The sequence below is a fragment of the Chaetodon trifascialis genome, chromosome 1 (genome assembly GCF_039877785.1).
Source record: "Chaetodon trifascialis isolate fChaTrf1 chromosome 1, fChaTrf1.hap1, whole genome shotgun sequence".
Lineage (NCBI taxonomy): Eukaryota > Metazoa > Chordata > Actinopteri > Chaetodontiformes > Chaetodontidae > Chaetodon > Chaetodon trifascialis.
The window spans coordinates 30,582,802-30,608,412 of record NC_092056.1 but is presented as its reverse complement, the minus strand read 5'-3'; the positions used below and the strand labels follow the sequence as shown (position 1 = coordinate 30,608,412).

The 25,611-nt window shown below is 39.6% G+C and overlaps 1 protein-coding gene across 1 annotated transcript in view; it reads right to left on the bottom strand.

The window, feature by feature from the left end:
- Positions 1-25,611, bottom strand: part of adamts17 (ADAM metallopeptidase with thrombospondin type 1 motif, 17) — a 121,371-nt gene that overhangs the window by 5,501 nt on the left and 90,259 nt on the right. Inside the window, exons 16-20 of the mRNA XM_070966639.1 lie at positions 17,732-17,812; positions 15,669-15,826; positions 12,700-12,859; positions 9,307-9,442; positions 1,094-1,298 (exon numbers count right to left, since the gene is read on the bottom strand). Coding sequence (XP_070822740.1) covers positions 1,094-1,298; positions 9,307-9,442; positions 12,700-12,859; positions 15,669-15,826; positions 17,732-17,812 — 740 coding nt within the window. The remainder of the gene's footprint in view (positions 1-1,093; positions 1,299-9,306; positions 9,443-12,699; positions 12,860-15,668; positions 15,827-17,731; positions 17,813-25,611) is intronic.

The window sequence follows — 25,611 nt, the reverse complement described above, 5'->3', positions numbered from 1 at the left end:
ATGTTGAAACTTACTGTGAGATTACAAACTTTTAACAAATCTCAGGAGGAGCTGGATAATTAGTAAGATGAGCGTTGTGAACAAGTACAGTAAGAGTTGAATTCCAATGTGGATAAGCCAAAACAGAATAAACCTTATTGGAACAATGAGTTGAGTGATTTCTGGGGGGATAAATGCACAGAACATATCTGGAGCAGACATTAGCAAACAATCTAATATTTAGTTTGAGGAATCACGAAAAGTCCGATACTCATGGTGATGAATCTTTAAACAGAGCCCAAGGCAGAGGAGAAGTCTAAAAAGCAAAAGAAACTGTGGATAAAAAATGTTGTATTAACATGTTACCACTGAATTAACGTGTCACCGATAACGAGCATAAAGGATCATAAAATAGTTCCTGAGTCAAAACACATGTTCTGCTTCTCATAACATGACCGACTGGCCAAACTGATCATGGTTCAAGTTCCCCAAAAGTATCTTAAGGCTCAGATGACTGTGAAATCCATATTCTTACATTCTTAAACTGAAGATATGTTTCCTAAAGCATAAAAATGTAAGATGCTCACATGTTTTTCCGGTGCTTGGTGGTACTAATGCCTGCGCTATCATCCAGATCCACTAGAGGCTCCTAACCTGCCTCTCTGGCTGAGAGCTGAGTCTCTGAAGCTCCTGCAGTCACTCAGCCCTGCTCCAATGGACCATTGCTTACCCTTCTCTCCCTCAGTCTACAGTATGCTTGACTGAAATGACTTTGCCACAGAGCTCCTGCCAGTGGTTTTGTTTTGGCTTGTCCTCATTTTTTGGTTCCTGTCTGCTACTGACCAAGTGAAAGCTTTGAGGAGATTCTGTCGCATCTGTGCACTGTCTCTGCCACATTACAAAGACACTTTTAGGAATGATGGTGGATGAAGAAGTACCTACTACCCTCTCGAAGAGGATCTCTGAGACTGTCAGGAAGAACCAAGCACTATGTCCTTCAAGAACATGAGAATTTGTAAATTTTGTAAAATTTGTAGAAACACTCTTCCCTTCTAAGATCAATTATCAATGGGAAACAAGGCCCAGACATCAGCAAAGTGTGTGTATGACATACCTTGGACCACTCTGATGCTTCCCACATACTGAGGCAGAGGCGGCCCTCACAGCCCTGCAGGGGAGGAGGTTTTGCTCCTTGGCAGTACAGGTCCCTGGTGTGGATGAGTGAGCCATTCTGTAGGTGGTAAACACAAACCACCTCCCTCTGCTGAAGACCTTTACCACACGTGACAGAGCAGGATCCCCACTCTCCTGTCACCCACCTGCGAAAATAACACCATGTTTAAAGACAGTTCATAATGTGCAATCCATTCGCTTTGAGCCTGAATGTAGAGATGATGGAGGCTGGGACAGCCTCGCTGAACAAATCATTGTTTTATGGTCACAATGGTACACATAAATCCAGGTTGATGATAACAGTTGTGTGATTGGCTGTACTTAAAATGTATGACCACAAAGAAAGAGTCCACAAAAAGTTGTCTTCTTAATTTTTCTGCCACACAATCAGCTGTGACTGAGCAGCTACAGACACCAGTGGCGTAGAAAGGATTTTTCAACAGGGTGGACTTTTGCAAAGTAGTGTGGGCCACTATTTTTTTTACTTTTTTTTTTTAATTCCGATATAAGCAGTACACAGCAAAATCAAAAGTGTTACATTTCCAGTGTTGGTGTTGTATGTTAAAAATACCATGTTAATTCAACACTTGTTTAGTCTAATTCAACTATGCAAGAGTTAGTTCCTCAAGAAAGTTGGTGTTAATTCAGGGAGTTAAATCTGTTAAGTGTTGATTTTAAAAACAACACTTAACAGAGTTGCTCCCAGAATTCCAACGTATTTGTGATGTGTTTGCCTGACAGCGGGAAGACTCCCAGCGAGGTTAGCAGAGTGCGACTTTGTTTTCGTTTGCTTCGGCTTTACCGAGTATCTTTCTGTAAGTAAATGAAAGACAGCATGTCAATTTAATAATACCTTCTATGCAATAGTATTTTATATGTGTCAATAGTAAGTCTGTAGTCTGTCCTGTCTATAGCTGACATCGTGACAAGCTAAGTCCAATGTTAAGGTTAGCATGATTGTTGTATGCTGTTTTTTTTTTATGCTGTTTTTTGATGTTCCTTTTGCCCTTTTGTACAAGAGTGTTGATGAGACACAGTTTGCTTAACGTAAGTATACACGTTTGGATAACACGGTGTATGTATAAATGTAGATTTTTTTGTGAGAGATTAAAGCTAGCTAAACTAATGTAGCATGGGCAGACGGGCGTCCTGTTAGCCAAATATTCTCTATTGGAAAAATCTTAAGGCCATCAGAGTGCGCATATTAATTAGCTATGGTTTAGTCTTCTCGAGTGACATTGTTAGCCAGAGGCCAGCTCACACTCTGGCTCAGAGGCTGCAGCGGGCACCGGCAGGTCTCGCGCACCTCTATCCACTCCTTTCACTGAGGCAGGGAAGAGTAAAATGACCGAGATGAGGATAAAGGAATGTCACAGAGCGTTCACTAGATTTGTGGTGAAAGGTTTGCACCCTTTTGCCACTGTAGATGGCCCTGAATTTCAGTAGGTTCATTCGTTGCATTTTATCCGGCATATCTGTTCAAATGAAAATCAGAAATTTGAGTTCGGTCAGAGTTGCATGTTGTTATTTTAACCAGTGTAATTCTGCTTCATTCATTCCTACTCTGAGAAGTAGCTCACCTACTTTTTAGGTTTGTTCTGAGATTACGTCACACATCATTTGTGCGTACTGTATATGTTATATTTTCTGTGCAGAGATGAAAATATAAAAGACAGTTAATGCAAACAAACCCATCTGTACTCTTAATTCCTCACCCAATGAGAATCGATAAGAGAATCGATAAGGAATAGGATCAATAAGCAAAATCGATAATGGAATCGGAATCTTAGCAATTCCCATCCCTCCCTACATGGTTGAAATTCATGGGTAAGACTTCAGTGTACATATTTGTACTTTACTTTACATGATACAAAAACTAAGAGAGACTAAAACTCAATGAAGCTAACAACTGTAAAATTTGTATCTTTTAAACACTGAAGGAATTGTAGTAGTAATGTCGTGTTTATCTTTCAGGAGGAGCCCACCTGTCTCTGTGCGAAGTAAATATGCTTTGGGCATCATCTCTCTATTTCCCAGCCTCAGAGATCCATACTCAGACAATGGATATGTAAGTTTGTAAAAGAGAAAGAGGGAGGCTCTTTGCACTGATAAGCAACTGCTTGGTGAGCAATGTCATGAAGCGATATCCTTTTTGAAACATTGAACTGATGAATCTGCAATCAAAGAGATGAGGGCCACATTTCAGTACCGCCAAACACTGGTTCAAGATCAGGAGTGCTCTTCGACAGTCTTGGATGTCTTCCCACGATTCCTTGACATCACTGGCTTGGTAAGAGAGACAACTTCTATTAATTTTTTTTTTTTTTTTTTTTTTTTTCACAAAAAAAAGTGTCTTTATTAGACGACAACAGCCCAACAGTCACACAGCAGGTGGTATCAACTCAAGTTGAACAAGAACAATGTACATCACGGTCAAGAGAGCTACAGCCAACAGGACGAGGGCCAGAACAAGCAGCATGGCGTCGCAGGAAGACATGCCAAAACAGAGCCCCTCGTCGACGGGCAACAGCGGAACGGGTGTTAATTCAATTCCCAAGACACAGTGTCCGGCTGGAGTTGGGCCAGATGCCGGGTGGTCCAGGATAGGGTGAGGAGCTGGTGGTCCTGAGCAGCCCGTCCATGGCAGTGGTGACGACCTCAGACTGTGGCTCTCTGCTTTGCTTTCCTGACAATTTCACTGTAGCGCTCTCTATTGATGTCCCGATGGAAATTCCCTAGGTGCTTGTCCAGCCGGACGGCAGCCTTCATTCCACAAACCGGACAGTCAGTCCAGCCTGCCGCTGAAAGTTCCAGCAGCACACTTCAGAACCAGATGCAATTCCTTTTTGTTCGTAATTTGCTGTAACTTGAAGAGGTGCTGCATTGACACGTATGGCACAAGGCACAATGGATAAAGGGTGGTTTTTCCAGCCATTCCTTGGGAGTTCCCAATCCAAAGTGGAAGTTCCTTGTGGCACATGGCATTGTTGGAGTTAGACGGCCCCTGTTCCAACTTTTTTTTTTGTAACTTAGATTTTTATTAGTTTTTCATTAGTTTTAAAGTACAAAAACAAACAAACAACCAAAAAAGTGTGTATGGGTCAATTACTGTATGGAACTTACATGTCATAACAATGAACAGTGGGGAGCCGGAGGTCACAGTTCAGGTCAAACCGAGCAAAAGTGATATATATATATATTCACATACAAAATCGTACATGTATATACATATATTGCAAAAAGAAAATCATTTACAATAGGTAAAGGAATAAATCGTTCACTCAATGTGAGGAGCTAGATCGTGGTTGGGCTTAAAAATTTTTAATCCATTTTTCCCATTTTCTGTAAAAGGCAAATTTCCTCAGTCTTAAGGCATATGTCAATTTTTCCATCAGAAAGATCTCCTGGATGATTCCTGTCCAGTCTGAATGTTGTGGTCGGTCAGACTTGAGCCAGTTTTTTGTTATGGCCTTCCTTGCCGCTGTTCGAAGGATCTTAGTCAAGTAGAGGTCTTCTTTGTGTACAGCTGTGGCAATATTTCCTAGGGACAGTGTGGCACATTCCTTTTGGACATTGTTTGTGTCAATTGTTTATACCTTTCTATTCTACATTTTTTATGATGAGCAGTCTTCACTATTAATTTTCCCCGAATTACTGATTTCAGTGCATCCCACAGTATCAATGGATTAACTTCCCCGTTATCATTTTCTTTGATATATGTTCGGATATCTGACTTAATTTCACCGACTATCAGTTTATTATTAAGTATCCCTACATTCAGATGTCATACTGTATTTCTCTTGTTTATCTCTACTTGAATATTTAGGTAGATGGCACTGTGATCCAAGATGTCACAGGTGCCAATTCTGCAGTCGGTCACCCTATAGCATTGCTCCTTCTGCACTAGAAAATAATCAATTCGTGTGTGTACTGAGTGTGGTACAAAATAATGCGTGTAATCCTTTTGTGTGGGGTGTAATGATCTCCATATGTCCACCAAACTAGTTTCTTCAGAACTATAATTTACAAACTTTGTAAGGTGTTTGTTGCTCCTGTTTCGGCTGGTTGTATCTAAATTATAGTGAGCGATGAGCCCGTTGAATCTGGCTGGTTGTTCCCTCAGTAAGCAGCTCTTTATCATGGAGTAGACTCTCCACTAACAGCCCAACCGAGTTGCCTTCTGCTCCCTCTGGGATTCCGTATATGCGTTATTTCTTCTGGACCACGATTCCAAGTCATTCACCTTATCAACCAGTTTTTTCTGTTCTTTTAATGCCTGTTGTGCGCTATTCGCCACAGCAGACCATGTTTCCAGATCTCCAATTTGTGACTCTGCCTCATCAATTTGTTTTTTCTATTCCTGCGTGGCTAGCTTAGCCGCTGTTAGCTGCTGGTTGATCTCTAGTTTAAATTCGCCAAGCTCTGCTTTCATATCTCGTTTCAGCTCTTCTTTGAATGTTAAGAGGTCAGATTTCATCTCTGTTCTCCAGTTGGTTATCTGATCACTGATGTTTTTCAAAGCGCTTGTAGCGCTTCATTCACCATTTCGTCTTCTCCATGCTCTTTAGCCATGCTAGCGCGCACGTCTTCTTTTGTTGAATATACCATGTCCTGGGTTTCTTGCAACTTTTTGTTCCTCCTCTTGGCTCCCCCACTCATACTTCATATGACATGGACTTACTTCAGACTCAGCCAGCCATCTTGCTCGATTGCATGCTGGAAGTCCCCAACAACTTCTTTTAATTAAGTGAATTGTCACTTAAGGTATACACTTTGAAGTTGCATAAGTATAAAAATGCGTGTTCTTCTATGGATTGACCAAGACTTCACCATGATGTTTGGAGAGGAAGTGTCGGGCAGATTTTTGGCAAAATGACCTACTTTTTTCAAACCTAGGACCCTGACAGACAGGTTCCATGGAGGAACTTGTAAATGACATTCATAGGCAAGCAAGAGAGGCAGTTCTCAGCTGTACTTCACAAATTCAAGGCACAGATTTGGAAAAGAAGGTGGAAAAGTGTTTTGATCAACTAGAAAATCCTTTCTCAACGTTAAACACAAGAGTCAAACGACAGAAGTTCTTTGAGGAAAAGTAGGAAATTGTTGAACCTGTTGAATATGTTCTTGGGGTGCGGTTTGATGTTCACAGAGATCAAACAACAGGAGTTTACAGTCAGGTCCCTGTAACAGATAAATTTGTGTATACACCCATCCTGGGAACTCTTAAGTCTATGTTCAAGAACACTGAATTATGTGAAAGTTTCTTGCAAGCCAAACATCAAGAAGAAGGCATTTATAAAGAAATATATGATGGTTCATACTTCAGTAACATTTTGTTTTCCCAGAAAAAACATGCTCTACAGATTCAACTCTATTTTGATGAGTTTGAGACAGCAAATCCCTTAGGTTCAAAGAAAGGGATTCACAAACTTGGTTGTATTTACTTCATTTTGAGGAACCTGCCCCCGAAAGATAATTCTGTGTTGATGAATATACATGTTGTGGCACTCTTTCACTCACAAGACCTGAAGACTTATGGATCTGATGCCATCCTAAAGCCTCTTGTTGATGATCTTAAAATACTTGAAACACAAGGAATTGAGGTGCCTTTCTGGGACTCACCATTGCTTGTTCTGTTATACAAGTAACAGGTGCCAACCTAGGTTTACATGGACTGTTTGGTTTTGTTGAGTCCTTCTGTGCTACATATTTCTGTGGATTTTGTTTGACAAGTAAGGATGAGTCACAGTCTGTCTTTTCTGAAGATGACCCTGGCATGATTTTTCGTACAAAAGAAATCCATACAGAACATTGTGCAGCAGTTGACATAATGGACGATTTACTTGAAGGTGTTGTACAGTACGAACTCAAACTTGTTTTTCAACACCTTGTCAACCATAAGAATCTGTCTTTTCTATTGTAACTAATGGTATGACATACTATTTAAAGCACTTGATTAGGGACCACCACAAGCTATTTAAATCTTGTAACTAATGGTATGGCATACTATTTGAAGCACTTGATTAAGGACCACCACAAGCTATTTAGATCTTTGTTTTCACAGAAAAGATTGATTCCAAAGCATCATTTCATGCTACATTAGCCACTTTGTATAAGAAACATACGTCCACTCCTTCACGTATGATGCATGAGGTTTGAGGCCAAACATAATTTTTTTCAAAGATCGGTGAAAAAATTTCAAAAATATGACAAAAGCATTGGTGAAACAACACCAGAGACAGCTTACCACTGGGAGAATTTTGATTTTCAGAGATTTGAGTTTGGTCCGGTGAAGAAAGAAATTATTGAGATCTTGGAGGGAAGTGAGGTTTTAAGTTAATTTTTAATGTAAATGCATACTGTGAAGTGTCAACCACTAATTGGGTGAAGAACTATGGAACAGAATATCAGATTGGTATGTTTGTTTTTACTGGAACAAATATGGAAGTTCCTATTTTCAGAAAGGTCACCAACATCATTATACAGGATGAGCAAGCTTTTACTTTGACTTGCAGAGTGGACACTCTTTACTTTGATGATCATTTCAATGCATACTGTGTCAATGAAAGAGCAGATTCATTTTCTGTTTTTCCAATTAATGAGTTGATTTATCACAGACCCTACGACAAACAATTTTCTAATGAGATGTGTGAAAAAACTGCAACTTGTGTGGTTTTCTTTGTAAATTCAAGTGGCATGTATTGCTTTTGGGAGTGAAATTTGGGAGTATGAACTGACTCCCAGTAGTATTTTTTTAAATGAAATCAACTATAAAACATTTTTATATTCAACACTCTCCATAGTGTTAATATAATTTGAACATTATTCAGTGTTAAAAAAAACACAATGATAGTGTTAACTTTTGACACTACACACTAGTGTTAGGTAAATTCAACAATGATGAGTGTTAAATTTCAAATATTGAGAGTGTTGTTTCAACTCTGTCACAGTGTTAACTGTTTAACACTTCCAAAAGTGTTATTTTAACTCAATTTAGAGTGGACACTTTCAAAGTGTTGAATTTAACTCCCTAGGAGTTGAATTAACACTTCCGAATTTGCTGTGTAGGCCTACAGCAACTGTCCCTAAAAAACAAGTGGGGAGGGTGGGAGAGAGAGAGCATGTGCATGAGGTTGTGGCGAGCATTATCATGACTCAACAGTTTGTCGACACCCGGGAAAATGTCTGGTGGACAGCTGTCCATCACTTCTACCAGGGACGCAAACTCATTCCCTAATGCAACATCCTTTCAAGTTCATGTCGGGTACTTCTGATAGGGTGGGCCAGCTATCAATCATAGTGGCACTGTCCTACATTGGCCCTTATGTGGCTACGCCACTGACAGACACAGCCGGTTACTCTGCTGAAAATCAGCCTGTTAAAGCTCTGTTCAGTCCCCTCCTGCTCTGCCATCACTCTCACTGTGATGTAATACAGACAAATTCACAGTAGTTAGTGTGAGTATGAAATAGTGATAAAGCTCATAAATACTAGCTGTTGACCAGCAGTCATTTCCATGTTGCTGCACTGGGGTGCAAATAAAATCATTATTTTATGATTATGGATTATTAACAATAGCTATGAAGTGTATTGCTATATGTTATATTTACATTTGAAATGAGTGATCACAGAGAAGGTCTGAGGTGGCAGAAAGCTCCTCTTAACTTTACCGCCACACAGCCCTGAACTCTCACCAGGCAGCTTACATCATCAGTGAGCAAAAGCTCTGTTTTACACCAAGAGACTGTTTCGATAAACCTTCATTTTGAGTGAGAAAAATGCAGATTTGGTGCAGATTTAGACAAGATGCGTTTACAAAATTTACCAGCTTAGTGTGAAGAATAAAGAAATGATTAGAGAGCACATTCCTAAACAAAGGGAAATGTGCGATGATGAGGATTTACATTCATCGAGAAATAACATTATAAAAGCATAACAATCTGATTAACCCTATCAAGACAACTTTTATATCAAGGCACGTATTCTGAAAATAACTATTAAAATAACTAACACTGTTTAGGTGGATTGTTAAAAAACTAAATGTGCTAATAGTTTTACAGAATACTCAGTTTAATTATTTTCATTTGCAGCATGTCTAAAGACAAGTCAGCGTGTGTGTGTGTGTGTGTGTGTGTGTGTGTGTGTGTGTCTCACCGGTACTGGCAGGGGTGAGAGTTGCAGGGTCGTATTTGGGGGTGTGGTCGGTTCTCAGGTTGACAGTAGCTATTATTGACCACCTCCATGGTTTTATTGGCTATCCTCATACAGGAAACTACTGTCCTCCTCTCACCTGCACACACAGACACACGCAAACACACAGACACACACACACACACACACACACACACACACACACACACACACACACACACAGGTCAGCACTCCATCTGTTCTGAGGAGTTCTGGAACATGTCCAGAGAAAACAGATTACGGCAGTCAGCCCTTTGAGTTTGTACCTATAATTAACTGACTTACTGTGTCATTGTCACTAGCCTCAGGTTCTGATGTAATTCACTGGATGGTTGGGTTCAGGAGGGCAAGGTAAGTCCCTTTTTTTTTTTTTTTTGGAAAACCATATTCTAGATTTTGTAGTATGTCGTCTATGGGGCCCTGAGTACGAACGTTTGGGATTTGCAGTGATCTAGAAACAGAGGTGTGACTAGATTATGAAATTATGGTTGTTTTGTAATGATGTTGCCCTACTGGAGCATGAAAAGCTTTTCAGCATAATGTCAAGAGAATCTAAAGGGATGCTCCACCTAACAACTCCTTTCACCTCAAAGTGGTTAGAACTGTCACCTCACTGCAAGAAGGCTCTGGGTTCAAACCTGCAGGTCAGTGTCAGCTGAGATTAGTTCCGGCACCCCTTCAATTTGCTACATCATTGTTTTACAGTGATGTGCACAAACGATATAACAGCTGTCACTTTTCATGCTTAATACATAATACTCATACATAATTTGCCAAATATTCACAGCTCTACGCAGACAGCGATGCTGAATGATCCTTTTAGTTTTTTTAAAAGTAACTCCTGGGACTAAAAGTTCTGGGTACTTTGGGTGGAAAAGTGGCTTAAAATGATGTCAAACCATACATTTACATGGGATCTCAAGCAGATAGATAAACTCTAATCCACCATTAAAAAGAGATAAACTGAGCAGTGGTGGGCTTACCCCCGGCTGCTCCACTGACTGCTAATCCAGGAGCACCTGACCTCGCCTCCTGGATGAAAGCAGTCAACTGCAACTTCAAAGTGCTCTTCTCACATGTAATTTGAAATATTTTGAGCGCTGGATACCAATATTACAGAGCAATAAGAGGATAAGATGAGCTGCTCAGGAAACCAGCAGTGGGGTGTCTGACAATTAGGATTGCCCTATGCCCTGTGTGTGTGTGTCTGTGTTTGCGTGTGTGTGTGTGTGTGGGGGGGGGGGGGGGGGGCATGAGAGACAGATACAGAGAAACACAGAGGGAAGCCTGCTCTGTCTAATATGCTGTTGATGATCAGCTTGGATTAGCAACTGGCATGTCTCTTTGTCCAAACTCCCTGTTATCCTACCCTCCTCAACCCCCCAGCAGCCTCTCCTTAAATCAGCTTTCTTTTCCTTAATTTAATCTTTTACCTTTTTACTACTACGAGCTTGCACCAGATCTGTGACCCACACAGGCTGAATTCTTCATGGCATGGTTTCTGAAACATTCCTTGGATGTCCTGGTCCATGCTGACATGACAGCCTCACACAGTTGCTTTAGATCTGTCTGTAAACTGCACCTGTTGTACCTCATTCCACAGGTGCTAGACTAGATTGATATCTGGTCTTTGTTGAGGCCACATTGTCATGTTGGTTGAGTCTTTTTAACTATGCTAAATTGGTATTAAAGGGCCTAATGTGAGCTCAGAAATTCACAGCACCAGAAAGCGTGTGAACCACTGACACAGAGCGAGATGCATCCATGGATGTGGTTTATGCTGGATTCTAACCCTCCATCTGCACATCACAGCAGAAATGTCACCATTCTCCAGACGCTATTTTGTGTGAAACTCCCAGAAGAATCCACAGTTTCTGAGAGAGTCAAACCACATCGTCTGGCAACAGCAATCATTACACTGCAATCATCCACGGTCCATTTCTCCACCATTCTGATGTGTGGTCTCAGCCTCTTGAACATTCTTGACCATCTTTTTTGATTGAGTTGCTGCCACATGATTTTTTGAGTGGATTGTACGTTAATAAGCCTTTAGAGGACACTTGAGCTCTTTCATAAACAAATCAGTCATAATGACTGAAGTATTGTAGTGATGCCAGATGAAGCCACTTAATGTTGCCATAATGATTCAAATGCACGGAAATATGTGCAATAAAGTTGTTGATGCAGCCTTCACTGTAAGCACTTTGTGTCATGTTTTTACCAGTTTTCACTCATGAGTGACTGTCATGAGGGACACCTGATGAATTTGTAACTACTGTTTTGCATATATTTGTTTTTCCTTTTGACAAATAGTTTTTTCTGTCAGTAATACAGATCACGCTGCACAGGTCATGATACAACACAGCACCATGTACAGATGAAGAAAAAAATACTGGTTGTCTTGTAATTAGGACTCAGTTTTCTAATTATTATTATTTCTTCTAAACGGTGGATTAGAGTTTATCTTTCTGCTTGAGATCCCATGCAGATCCAGAGCACACACAGTATCAAACTGATCAGGTTCTCTAAACACGCAATTCAATTCACAGGGAAGCCAGTGCTTCTACTTAGCAAGAACCTTTGGATATGTGTTGGATTTGGATCTTTATTTGATAATAATGACAACCAGACCTGGTAATTATGAAGTCCATATCCTATGAGGTTACTAACGTGATCCCTTGATCCTTAGACGAGGCAAACATGGTTAATTTAACCTTGATTCTGATTGATTGATCTGAGGCTTCAAAAATATTGACAGTGTTTGGTAAGTCCACATTTTAATAATAAAGTAATTAATTGGGATTGGGATTTATTTGTCGGGAATGTTCAGACACCACACACACACACACACACACACACACACACACACACACACACACACACACACACACACACACACACACACACAGCAGAAACTGTAGTAGGAACAAGGCTTCTTTGTTCTCACCTTGTTTAATTGTTATATTTTTATAGTATTTCATGTTAAATTTATTTTATCTCCAATATCATTTAAGTCAGCAGTTAGTTTGCTTTACTTGACAGTTGCCAAACAAATTTCTCTCTCAGGAATAACAAAGAGATTTTGGCTCTGAACACTGTTACATGTTTTGTCAGCTCAGGTCAAACCAAGTGTTTTTGTAAAGCCAACATCACATACAGTGTCTAATGGCACCTGACCCATCTGGTCTCTCTAAGACAACAAGGATCAAATTCCAAAAAGCATCAGCACATATGGCAGAAACCTGGGCAGAGGCAGTTCAAAGGGAAATAAACCAGACTGCATTTCTGAAAACATCTTTTAACTGCTCTAACCTGTAACATGATTGGACTGTAGCAGTGTGTACTGTGGTGTGTTACCTCCTCCACACTGGACAGTGCAGTCCTGCCAGCTGCTGTGTGTCCAGATGTAGAGATACTCTGGCTCCTTCTGCTCCTCACTGCTCCTGTCCTGAGTGGTGTTCAGAGACACGGTGTACTCGTAGTGGATTCCATAGCTCTGGTCATGAAAGAGCAGCACCTGGGTACACGGTGGAAAGAAGCTTAAAGTAAAGAGAAGCACTGCCTGACAAAACATAGCAAACATCAATAAAACAATCAGTCCTATAGCTGTATCATATATAGTTAATACTCTGATCAATTTGAGTGTGTGGAGCTGTCAGCAATGGAAAAGTATGATATGCCCAGATTCACTTTTAATGAATCAATCATGTCTTAAATCAAAGGTTACATTTATCTCTCTCGTCACTACGATACGATTCAGCACACTCATTCATCCAGACTCAACTGTCAGTTCTTCTGAATATCTATAGAAGTGTGATTCACACACCAATTTTGTGGGTTTTTTAGGAGTTTGGATAGCAAACTCAGCAAAACAGTGACAGATAGATGTAGATAGTGAAAGCGTGATCGAGTGTTGATTGTGATGGAGTGATGGTCTTTGAGAGTGATAGTGGGTGAGTAACTGACATGTGCTTGTGTGTATTTCTGAAAGCTGGTATTGGGCGTATTGTGTGATTCAGAGCTTTGCTGCATCTGTTTGCCTCTGGCAGTGCAGTTTGAGTGTATTTGTTCATTTGATTTTGCTGCATTTATTTGTTTGAGTAAAAAGGGGTAATGCAGGTAGGAGAGGCAGATATATGTAGGTGCTGAAAGAAGGACAGATGGTGACAGTTAAAGATAGTGGATCTGAAACTCTTTAACCTGTAACTTCATTTGTAGGCACAGAGGAGACATGTGTGAGCGTCTTGCCAAAGTCGTGTCCAGTGTGGAAGAAGCTAATAAAATACAAAGTTTCAGCTGAAGGAACATGAGAATCACACAGAAGGGACTCACAGCTAAGACTTAGAGCCAGACTCTGACACACACAGATGTACAAATTTAAAAAATAATATGGTAATGCCTTATGAAGTTTAAAGTGCTTCATAGTGCTGTACATTCTGCTCTGGATGAGTGACGTGAACAAAATGTTCAGATGATGTCCAGCATTTCTTAGAGTGTAATCATGACACAAAGGCCAGCAAGTACCTGACAAATGATTAGAGTGACCAATAACTTTCTCTAGATATACATTGTATGTCACATGAGAATTGCACTGAGATTTACAACTGTTTTTTAAAATGCTGTCAGACCGCATGGGTAGGACTGTAAGTATAAACTGTGCTAGTGCTGCTGGAATAGTAACAACAGAATAATATGAACTGAAAATCATTTAAAATCTTCTCATCAATCAAAAAATCTGCCAGTGCAGTTAAGCTATTTTAAACTGTTTCCAGGACAAAAACCAACTGTCTAAGAACTTTCTCGATGGGAGTGTATCCTGAAGCCAGACAGAATAAGGATGATAAATTCATAATGTCAAGAAAAATACACTTGATTCTATTCAGTTTTTGAGGAGTCAAATTTGAAGAGAAAACAGGTTTTATTAGGACTCAAAAGACCTGATAATATGCAGATATGTAAAAAGTTTTGCACTGTTAAAATCCATGATATGTAGTTTTTTATGAATAGTGAGCTCGGTGTCCCTCACAGATATAAAATACACTGAAGACGACATCGTCATAAATGGACATCCCTGACATGAGATTCATTAGCTTCCATTACAGCCCAGATCACTGCCTTACAACTATGCCCAATAGTGTAATCAAGTGTTCAGCCATGTCTCCAGCTCTGCACGGGGTGGTTGTGTGTGGTCTTGTGTGAGCATGAAGTGTAAGATATATAGTATTAGATCAGAAAGTGGATTTCCTCTTCATGAACTTTTTGTTTAAGATATATATATTTCTGAAAAGAAACAAATAATAGTCCGAAACTTAAAGAGGACAGTCCAAGTATTCTGGATATAAAATATCAGAAAATAGGTGATGATGTTCCCACAGCACAAACTGATGTCTTCAAATATAACTATAATATATTAAATTTCCAAAAAACAATAAAGAGCCTGCTTCTTGGCCTGATCCCAGTCTGAGTCCCTTCATACTGAGACAGAGTCTGATCCCATGCTTATCTTTACCTAAACGTTAAATATTTATCTGACACACTGGAACAGTATGTGTCGCCTTCTTTATTTGGAGCATTTTATTTTTTCAAGCAGTTTGGTCCAAATACTGACAGTCCTGGTTCAAAACTATGAAGGCAATAAGCTTAAATTATTGATATGACATTAATGAAAGTAGGAGAATACCACTCCTGAAACTGATGTGAAGCAATAAGCTCTAGAGGAGATGTGGCACCCTGTTGGAGTTTTTGAGAATACAGAAACACTCACAGTAGTATGGAATTACAAAGGGATGCTTCTTCCCTCACAAACAATACACAACAAGCACACAAACTTGACAACAGCCCAGTTTACTTTGGCCTGTTATCAAGCTACTTATGAATTAACAGTAATTTTGCCAGATATTTACTTATATTCATATTCATCCATGCAGCTGGCATTAATGTATTTATGAGGGGATTAATCTCCTCAGTCTCTTAAAATTTGCTCTCGCTGGTTCTCACAGTGGTTCCTAAGATTATTAATACAGAAATGCAGTTGTGACTTTTACTTAAAGTGACCGTGGTGCTTATGCAGACATGAGGCCATCATGTTAATTTGTCTTCAGATTAATGTAAAGAGGTGCATGTCTGAAAAGGGCTCCAGCAGGCAGTTCTTCTTTAAATTAAATAATATCAAATTGATAACACTCCTACACCTTAACGAACATCATGCACAAATACAGTCAACAGTCTCACAAGCATTAGCACCACCAGCAGGATGCTTCAGTCCTGCCATTGTATTCAGGGTGTGTTGTGACATAATAACACAGAACAGAGTGCATATTGTTTACCATCAGGTGTAAGGGGGTTTTAGTGGGTCCCTTGGCAGACATCTTCTCCCACAATCCCCTCCTAACATATCGCACGATGGTCCCAGCCAGCTCAAACTCTCCTGGAAGCTCAATCTTCCAGTCGCTGTTGATGGACCTCTCGGTGGAGTCTTTCAGGGCTGTGAGGAAGACACAGGAGTTCAGGAGTAACACTTTCACAGACAAACCCTATGTCTTACACGATAATGAACACCCATTCTTCCCAGTTTTATGTGTGACCAATTCCTACTAAATGGATGCCACAGGTTAATTCCTGGTTAGCCTTGTCCACCTGGTACTGAAGTTAGCACAGTGTATTTTCTGTGTGTTTGTGGACTTTCAGCTCATGAACAGTTTTAATGTTTACACTGGATTCATCAGGGCAGAAATTGACTAATACTGGTGTCATTTTATCAAATATCAGAAATTTGAGAAGAGCACAGTTGAAAGTTCACATTGTCTGCTGTATGGTAACAGCAATCCTATAATAATTACTATAATAGTTCTGTCCTATGTATATAGAGCAATACCTACACAGCCACATCTATGGTGCAGGTTTGGTTTATGAGCAATTTGGAAACATTTTGGAAAGCACACTTATTTACTTTCATGTTCATATCTTAAAGGCTAAATCAAACCAACAGCTATTTCTGGAGTGGTCAGAACAGCTTCAGCTCTGGTCAGTTTGTTAAAACTGCCTCACCACATGTCCAGAGCAGGACACTTCACTCTGCTGGACTGTGTGGAGGTGGGCTTCACAGTAAATTGTACTAAACCATAGCTGTCTTTTGACATCACCAGTAGGAATCTAGTTAAAAACAAAACAATGGACTGTTTGTTGTCTAATCAAATCTCAATGAGTTATGTGTGTGATCCATGAAATAATAGGCAGAACTACAAAAATACAAGCCATGCTGTAATAAACCAGAGTTATCCTATATGTTATCCTGGTCTTAATAAATACAAGTGTAAAAGGGTAACTTGCCCTTAAACACTTAAGCTTTCTGCAGACTTGATTTAAGGTTAACTTTGCTAAGAAATTCTGAAACGTCTCAATGAGGGTGAGTCAGAGGTAGGGCTGCAATGGTTTGAGTATTCGTGCTGAACCATAATAATATGGGGGTCACAGTTTGGTACCCGCAGCTGCATGCAGCCTACATGGAATGTATGTAATGTTAGCAACATGTGCTGAGGTTAGCACAACAAGCTGATTGTGCGAGTCAGTCACACTATGGTGAACGGAAATGAAACATCAGAGCAGGAATACCTGCTTGTGTCCTTTAAATCAGTTGTTTGGAAACAATTCAGATTCCTAGTCAGCAATGGAGAGCTGTAGGTGAGACATGGAAGGTGTGTCGGTGTGGCTTCATTTGTTTTCGGGTATGTGAATTGAAACACAGAAGATTAGAACATGCATTCAAAGGTATCACCCAGATGAAAAAAACCCTGATGCATTTGAGTTTTTTACCTGCTGAGCTGAAGTCGCACAAAACCATGACCCCTGAAGCAGGGTATGAGCTGAACCAGAACTTCTGTCAAAGTTACTCCCCTCCTCAGAGGTAGTGTCAGTGTAAATATCTTACTAACACCAATGAAGACATTATTTTTCATCTCTCAATAAATAAATGCAGCTTTAGAGCAGGTCAGACACTGACAGCACATATTGTTCTAGGGTTTCATGTTGTTTTATAATGTGTGATCTCTCAGTTTGCATCTTTGGAATTAACCTTTTTTGTCATTGAGTTATATATATGTACTTTTTCAGGAGAAATTACAAAGTAACCAGCCACCATGTTTTCCATCCATCCATCCATCCATCCATCCATCCATCCATCCATCCATCCATCCATCCATCCATCCAGATAACATACAAACAGACATGGGATCATACATAGTAGCAGTACTAAAGTAGTTGTGTGTAGACACTGTTGTAATACTATACATTGACAGCAGCTGCCAATTGTTCATAAAGAAACATGGTATTGTGTTTGTGAGCATGTCTGAAAGTTAGCAGACAACAGTCTGCAAAACACATGCATCATTACCCAGAAAGCTATGAGAGGGTTTGTCCTCCACAACTTTGATCCTCCTCGCTCCTGCAGGGATAACCACAGCCTCGATGTAGCCTGACAGAGAGACAAAAATGTGAGGTGAAAACAAATCCAGTGCCAAACACAGTATATGGAAGAAAAAAAAACAAAAAAACCCCAAAAACTTACAGGTGCTGGATCAAAAGATGAACTGAGTGCAAAAGTCAGACAAATGTAAATTAGCTGGAAGCTATGAGTACAGTGTGCTGATCTTTGTCTGACTTTTGAAAACAGGCATACAAAGGATGGGCTGGTGACCTCTGTGTCCATATCAGAGATGCTCTGCACAACTGAATTCAGTCCTGTCAGTACAGTTTGTACACTTCTATCACTCATCTTTCTCCCCACTTTAATGTCAAAGGACCATACCAGCGTTTTTGCTGTTTTATTACTCAGTACCTAAATTGCGCTTTAATGCTCATAATGTTAGAGCATTTTAATGTGCTTTTCCCAACTTCAAAATTCCCCATCTACTAGTTTCCATTACTTTTTAATACTCTTTGTAAATGAACATACAGAGACTCCAATAGGTGCACTTGCAGAATTTGCTGATCAAATTAAAATACATTCAGCATTTGAAATTAAAAAAAACATCTAAATACTCTAAACTAGTGCTGTCAATCGATTAAAATATTTCATCGCGATTAATCTCATGAATGTCATACTCGTCAACTTGTCAACTCGTGATTAATCACAAATTAATCACACATTTTTATCTATTCTAAATATCCCTTGAGTTAATACTCTTATCATCATGGAAAAGTGGACAGGCTTGCTTTGTGCAAATGTTTTTTAATTGAAATCAACAACGTGTAGTGTTATATTTCACACTAACATTCTCACTTTGAGCAGTCATTCACATTTGAATGAATCAAATCTCACACAATTTAACACTGTCAATAAACAGATGACAAAAAAAATAAATACTTGGTTACAAAAAAGCCCCTTCAACAACCCTTTCTAAGGGATCAAAACAGGGTGATACAAAATAAAGTTACAAAGTGCACATCATTGTAAACTAGGACTCAGGCTATAGTACAGTTAAACCATGGCTTAAGTTTAGTTTCTTAAGTTTTCTTTGAACATAATAGCATCCATCTGCCTCTGTCGAAAGCCATTCATTGTCGCCTGGTTTTGACAAGGAGGCAGCGGAGAATTTGCATTAGCCGTGTGTTTGGCCATCAAGTGGTATTTCAGACTGGATGTGCTACGGTGATAATTCAGTTCACACCAACAATACACACAAATAACTTTGATCTTGTCAGTCGACCCATCTGGCAACTTTTTGAAATTAAACTTAACATTCAGAATATTGTTCGCATCCAATTCGACGTTTTGCACTTGACATCCACACAAACTGGTAGCCTACTCTTTTACAGCTAGCGAGCAGGCGAGACCAAACACGTGAGTGGGGCGTGCCTATTATTTTGTTTCCGATTTACTACCAGATCCTGTAGTTTTCCTTACGTTACTAGCAGTGGCCACAGCTTCTAAAAAACTACAAGTTCACTAGGTCACAAAGAGCGCTAATCTCGCAAAAAAAAATGACGCTGTTAAAAGTGATTTGCGTTAACGTGTTAATAACGCGATATTTTTGACAGCACTACTCGAAACTCAGATTCACTTCAGCTTAAATTAAAATCTGTAATTTCGCTATGCTGAAAAGGCAGAACACAATCTTCAGTGGCATCCTAAATAATGTTTGCAACTTGTGGCTGTAACTGCAAACATGACAAGCAGCAGACAATTTGAAATGCTAATTAAAAAAGATCCAACACAGAGGCAGCTATCTGAGCTATCTATACATCAACAAAGTCAGTCATATTTCAAGTGTTTAATCATCTGATTTTCATGCTGCACAGAACTGAAACAAATTTATGCCTGGAAGTTGGAAAACTTATTCAGCAATCTAAACACTGTGACCTGCTTTAGGAACATGTGGGCACATACATGTACACCATACAACACTACACATTCAGACATCCACTCACAAACACTACTGATTGATCATTTCGTACATTTAGTCATTTCTTGCTTGATTTCTCGATACAACTTCAGGTATTTCCCTTCCTTTGTCATAGTCTAAGAGCAGGATCAGTTGGTCCACCACTTTGGTCTGGTTTGAAATATCACTATTGCTTGGACTGACAGGACTTTTGCTACAGACTTCTATGGTCTCCAGACGATGAATCCCAATGACTTTAGTGATCTCCTGACTGTTCAGGATGTTCTCCTTGGGATGTATTCTTGTAATGTTGCTGTTTGCCATCCTCAGGTCAAAATTTTAATTCGTCCAATACTTTGCTAACATTGCCATTGCTATGATGTTGACAAAACTAACTACTTTCCTATCTGCCTCAGCTGTACTTTGGATTAGTGTTAGCATGCCAAACTAACATTGGGACCACGGTGAATACAACCAGTTAAACATCGGCATGTTGTCATTATGAGCATGAAGGCTATAATTCTCACTTTTGCTTTGTTTTGTTTTTAAGTATTTTTGGGGGGATTTTTCTGCCTTTAATAGGTAAAGTGACTCTATTGCACTTTGCTGACAGGAAATGTGGGGATGACATGCAAATAAGATCACCCTAACCCTGCTCAGACTCTGGCACCGGGGATGCTAAACAAGATTTTAATTGTCATGTCATCAGTGTCATCTCTGTTGCACAACCAGCCACCAGCCCCTCTCCATACACAGTATACCTTGTTATACTTGTTGGGCATTATTTCAAGACAAAGCAGCTCAATCTGATAGCCAACATTTGGTCTGCCATTGGATGTGTCTTCACTGTGTTGAGGGTTAGTCTGTACAGTAAGCACAAAAGCATGTGATACAATAGAAGAGCACATTACTTTTTATTTGTTTGGTTTTTTTAGCCATCATTCTCATCATTCATGATAACTCACCATCTTTACATCTGAGAACAGAGAGGCTCTCGTAGCAAGCTGTATGTATTAATACATGCAACTTGTTAGCGCATAAGGTTTGACTCCTATGGTTGTCCCATGTGCACACTGTAAATGTCAGACATGAAGCTGGTGAGTAAAATGCAACAAATCGTCCCCACTGATCCTCATTGCCTTGTAAAAGGACCCATGAGTGTTTTGTGATTGGACAGCCCTGTCAGCAGGACCCATTAATCCAAGGGTTTGCCCATCTATAACATCACGCTCCTTCTGTCTTTGCTTCTGACAGACAACGGTCATAATTCAGATCACTGTTTGAAGTCTATATCAGTTAAACATAGGCCTTTTATAGGCCTTTCAGGAGAGTCTGGTAAAATGTTTGTCGATGATAGAAATGATGGCCAAATCTACAAATGTTCAGGTTGGAAATTAAAAATAAAAAGTCTCCTCCCTTAAATAGCGAAGATTGATAAAATCTGAGTAGAATGGATGTTTCAGATTAGTTCATGGTAAAGTGATTATCAATTTTGAAGCATTCTAGAGTACATTTATATATTGGAGTCTTTAAAAAGGCAAATATGAGCTGCTTTGTTCCTGTACCCAGTACACAATTATGCCCAACATTATTTCATAGTACAGCATTTCACAGTTACAGACACCAATATGACTTCATACTTACCAAAACATTTTCCCACCTTTCAAGAATGTCAGACACACAGCACACTGTTACACACCATGAGTAAGTATAGTTACTTCTGACTGATAGTCAGATTTGACGTCAAACACAGACACACTGACAAAACAACATCAAAAATTTTGTCACATGAACCCAAAGGATGAAATGCAAATTACTCGTAGAGGGTGAATGTGACTACCATCACGCACCACCATGATATGGGCAAACCATCATCTGCTCTTACTACAATGCTGTGTTCATCACATGACACGGTCAGGTCACATCTCAGTGATTAGTGAATCCATTTTGTTTCTTTTTCGGTTGGGCTCCATATGAAAATGCATGTCTAATTTTCTCTGTTGGTGTTGGTTTTGGTGACGATTTCAGTGGAAAGTCCTCTTTTGTATGTGTTTCATAATTTGTAGCATTTCTGGGTTTGGAGAACATTTCCTTAATGTTTGTAATTTTGGTTTTGTATATATTTTGTCCTTAGGGGCCACCATAAAACCACAGTGGCCACGTACACGTACTTTATTTAGATGCTTTAAAGGAAAATTCCACTATGTTTCAGTCTGCCATATCTCCCATTGAGATGGCCAGTGTGACTCTAACTTCTAACTTCACACTCATCTCCTCTGTTGAAGAAATGTAGTGAAACAAGGACTCATAAAAGAATACATATCAAAGCCTCACAGCTTTCCAAATAAACATGATTTTTATATAAATTATTTTCAGCACTTGTCTCCAAGTCTGACCCAAAATCAAACACAGAAAGTAATCAGCTGGAAGACCCAATATGGGTAAGTGCATAGATATCTATGTATGGATCAGTTTGTTTATGGATCATTAGTTTTTCATTCAGATGTGCTGATGCCAGAAAATCTAGGTGTGTCCATGGATGATAGTGATCCCTGCTGTGTAACAGTAGTCAACAGTTATGGGCTTTTCAATGGCCAATGCAGATATTCAAAGAGCAGAGCAGCCAATGGCTGAGAATACAATTAAATATTAAGAACTGTAACAAATAAACAAATGTCTACAGGTAATCAAAAACTAAACTTTTTTTTTTTAAAGAAAAACTATGAATGAAAAATAAATGTTTTAGTGCATTAACCAACAGCATCCTGAAGACTTAATTTCACATCCCCTACAGTGAGTAAGACAAAGCTGATTACAGTGCATAAGAAGGATATTGTATGTGAGGCATTGCATTGCCTGACCCACAATCAATAAACACTAGCATATGGTTAGACATTTTTCTTAATCCGCTATGATCTAACACTACAGCGGTAGCAGAGACACAAAGCTTGCAAATTGACCTGGATGTAGGTTCTCATTCAGTTAGTTACATGGCCGATCCAGGCAGCTTTCTACTGTGTTTACTTCTGGTCGGACTCAGAGACGAGTGTCTTTCTGTACCCTAGTGTTCAAAAGTTCTTTAATGCGACTGCCCTACATCTAAAAGCACTCACTATAAATGTCTACTGCCTGTTTGTAGTAAAGCCTTTCCATATAATCCTTTCATGGTGGGGAAACAGAATCTCCTCCAACATGGTATTTGCATTTCAAGCAGTTGCATTCATGACACAAAATTTTGTGAGCCCGGGCTGAAACTGATCCTGTGCAGATCTTTTCTGATGGTTTGGGCAACTTGTATCAACAATGAACAAACACACCCCTCCATGATGAAAGCCAACCAGCTGTATCCTTCAAACCTCCACCACCCTGCCTATCCAGCTATGGTTAGACACAGACTGCCATGGGCTCACCTGGGTTTACAAGCAGCACATCTGACATTTTAAGAGGCAAATGTCAAATGTTGAAGGAAGACTTATGTATAATACTGTAAAAATCAAACTTCTAACATTCAGAGCGTTATATTGCAGATGACTGTTCTCTCCCCTCCAACCACCAGGGAGAAGAAAACACCTTGGATGAAAGCAGTGTGTCCCGAGCATACTTCACGGCTGGATTATGGGGTAACAGGGTCAAACAGCTGGTTATGTAACTGTAACCAAGCATGCTTTTAAAAAATATTCATACTACACCCCCAGAGGAGCCCACAGATAACTGCTTCTCTAATCTACCAACAGTAAAACACTCCAGGCAGAGCAGGAAACACACACACACACACACACACACACACACACACACACACACACACACACACACACACACACACACAAACACACACACTCTCTCTCTCTCTCTCACACACACACACACACACACACACACACACACACACACACACACACACACACACACACACACACACACACACACACTCTCTCTCTCTCTCTCTCTCTCTCACACACACACACACACACACACACACACACACACACACACACACACACACACACACACACACACGTGCGGTGCATGCATCTTACATGTGAAACACTTGGGGACAGCTCTGGGTTTAGCCATCACACAGGTAGATACCCTCTTACACTGCCTAGTGGTGACTGGAGGACAAGACAAGGAAGTGGAAGGGAGGTCACATGTCCTGTGGACCACACCAGCATGTGCATGCAGGTGTGCACACACGCTGACACACACAAGCTCCCATTCATGTTATCATTGTCATAGATAATGACTGATTATTGATTCATTTATCAGCATCCTCATATTTTGTCACATTGGCACCCGCAATATAACCCAAATATTCATGATCACTTCTGGCCGCACAACATATGATCAAGATTTACTAAGTACAATGAAGGAGTTGATGTGCTTTATGTTCACATGCTGTCCAGTCCAACCAGGAACTGTAAATCTTGTGCAACTGCCTGACAGTGCAACATCCAAAAAACCTAAAATGTTAAAATAAGACATTCAATTATGTCTAATGCAGAAGGTGGAAAGCATTAAGTCAATTTACATGACATACCATGTCTTTTTCTGAATTTGTAATGCACTAAACAGAATTTCACGTGTAAAACTACCATTTTGAATCATGAACCTGTTTTGCTCGATCATAACTTTTGTGGTGCTTGTTTTAAAAAGGGATGGGTTAGATGTGTAGTAAACCTCACTGCCAAATTCAAATCAAAAGGATTTTGTGGAATCACAGATGTAAACTGGACCCACATAAAGTTTCGATTTCCAAAATTACGTAGTCTAATTGACATGTCTTAGCACAATATTGTAGCACCTCCTGTAAGTACAAACCTCGCATGCATTTCTATCTGCACTACTGCAATATTGTACAACATTTACTTATATTTACAGTATATTTACATGTACATTTAGTTTTATGTTGTATTCACTGCTGCTTTTTCTGTATGTATTTTTTGACACTTTTTGTTTACTTTTTTAAATATAATATAAATTCTATGGTCATCTGTATGTTTTTTGTTCAATGCTACTGCAACAAAACAATTTCCCAGATTGGGATCAATAAAGAAGCAGTTTTTTCAGCTTGCAAAAACATCATTGTATGAATATTTGCATACAGTAGATGCTGTATACCTTTTGTATGTGGCATGTGAATGAGACACAGTTTGTCATCTGGCTGGTCTCTCCAAAATGAATGAATGAATGAATGAATGAATAAATAAGTGAATAAAGCAATAAGCGATAAAGAAAGAAACCATCTACATTGCCATGACAGGGTTAGTATATGTAGGGCCAAGATTTCCAGCAAAACTCCTTACTGCCCAATATTTTCAAGGACTTTTAGTTTCCAGGTTTTTCAGCATGATTAGAATTAGAAACACTGTCTGAACTTCAGGAATAGATGTTTCAAGTGATCAACAGCTCTTTGTTCTTAGTAATGCAGCATACTGTATGTCGGTGCATGGACAATCTCTTACTAAAGAAATCCAAGCATACTGGTCCTTAAAGTGTTTTCACAAACACAGAAATTGACTCACATTATACTATATCATATATTATAGTGTACATATTTATAGTATATAGTATCTATACATTTGATCCCACAGGCCCTCACTGAAGGACTAATGATCCTGTTAATTTACTATTAGATAGCTGAGCTGTGCACACTGGAGATAAAGCAGGTGGGAGGAAAACCAATCAGGTGTAATCAGAAGAAGAGATGGGTTTATCATAACGACCAATTCTGATATGGACTCTTTTGACATGATGCTTTCGCTATCAGTGAAGACAAGGTGTTTGACACACGTGATTGCACCAGCCTACTATACTGCTATACTGTACTACACGTGTAGCCAGTGATACACAGTGCAGCAAGTCCAATAATGGACCATTCTTTGCATTTTAA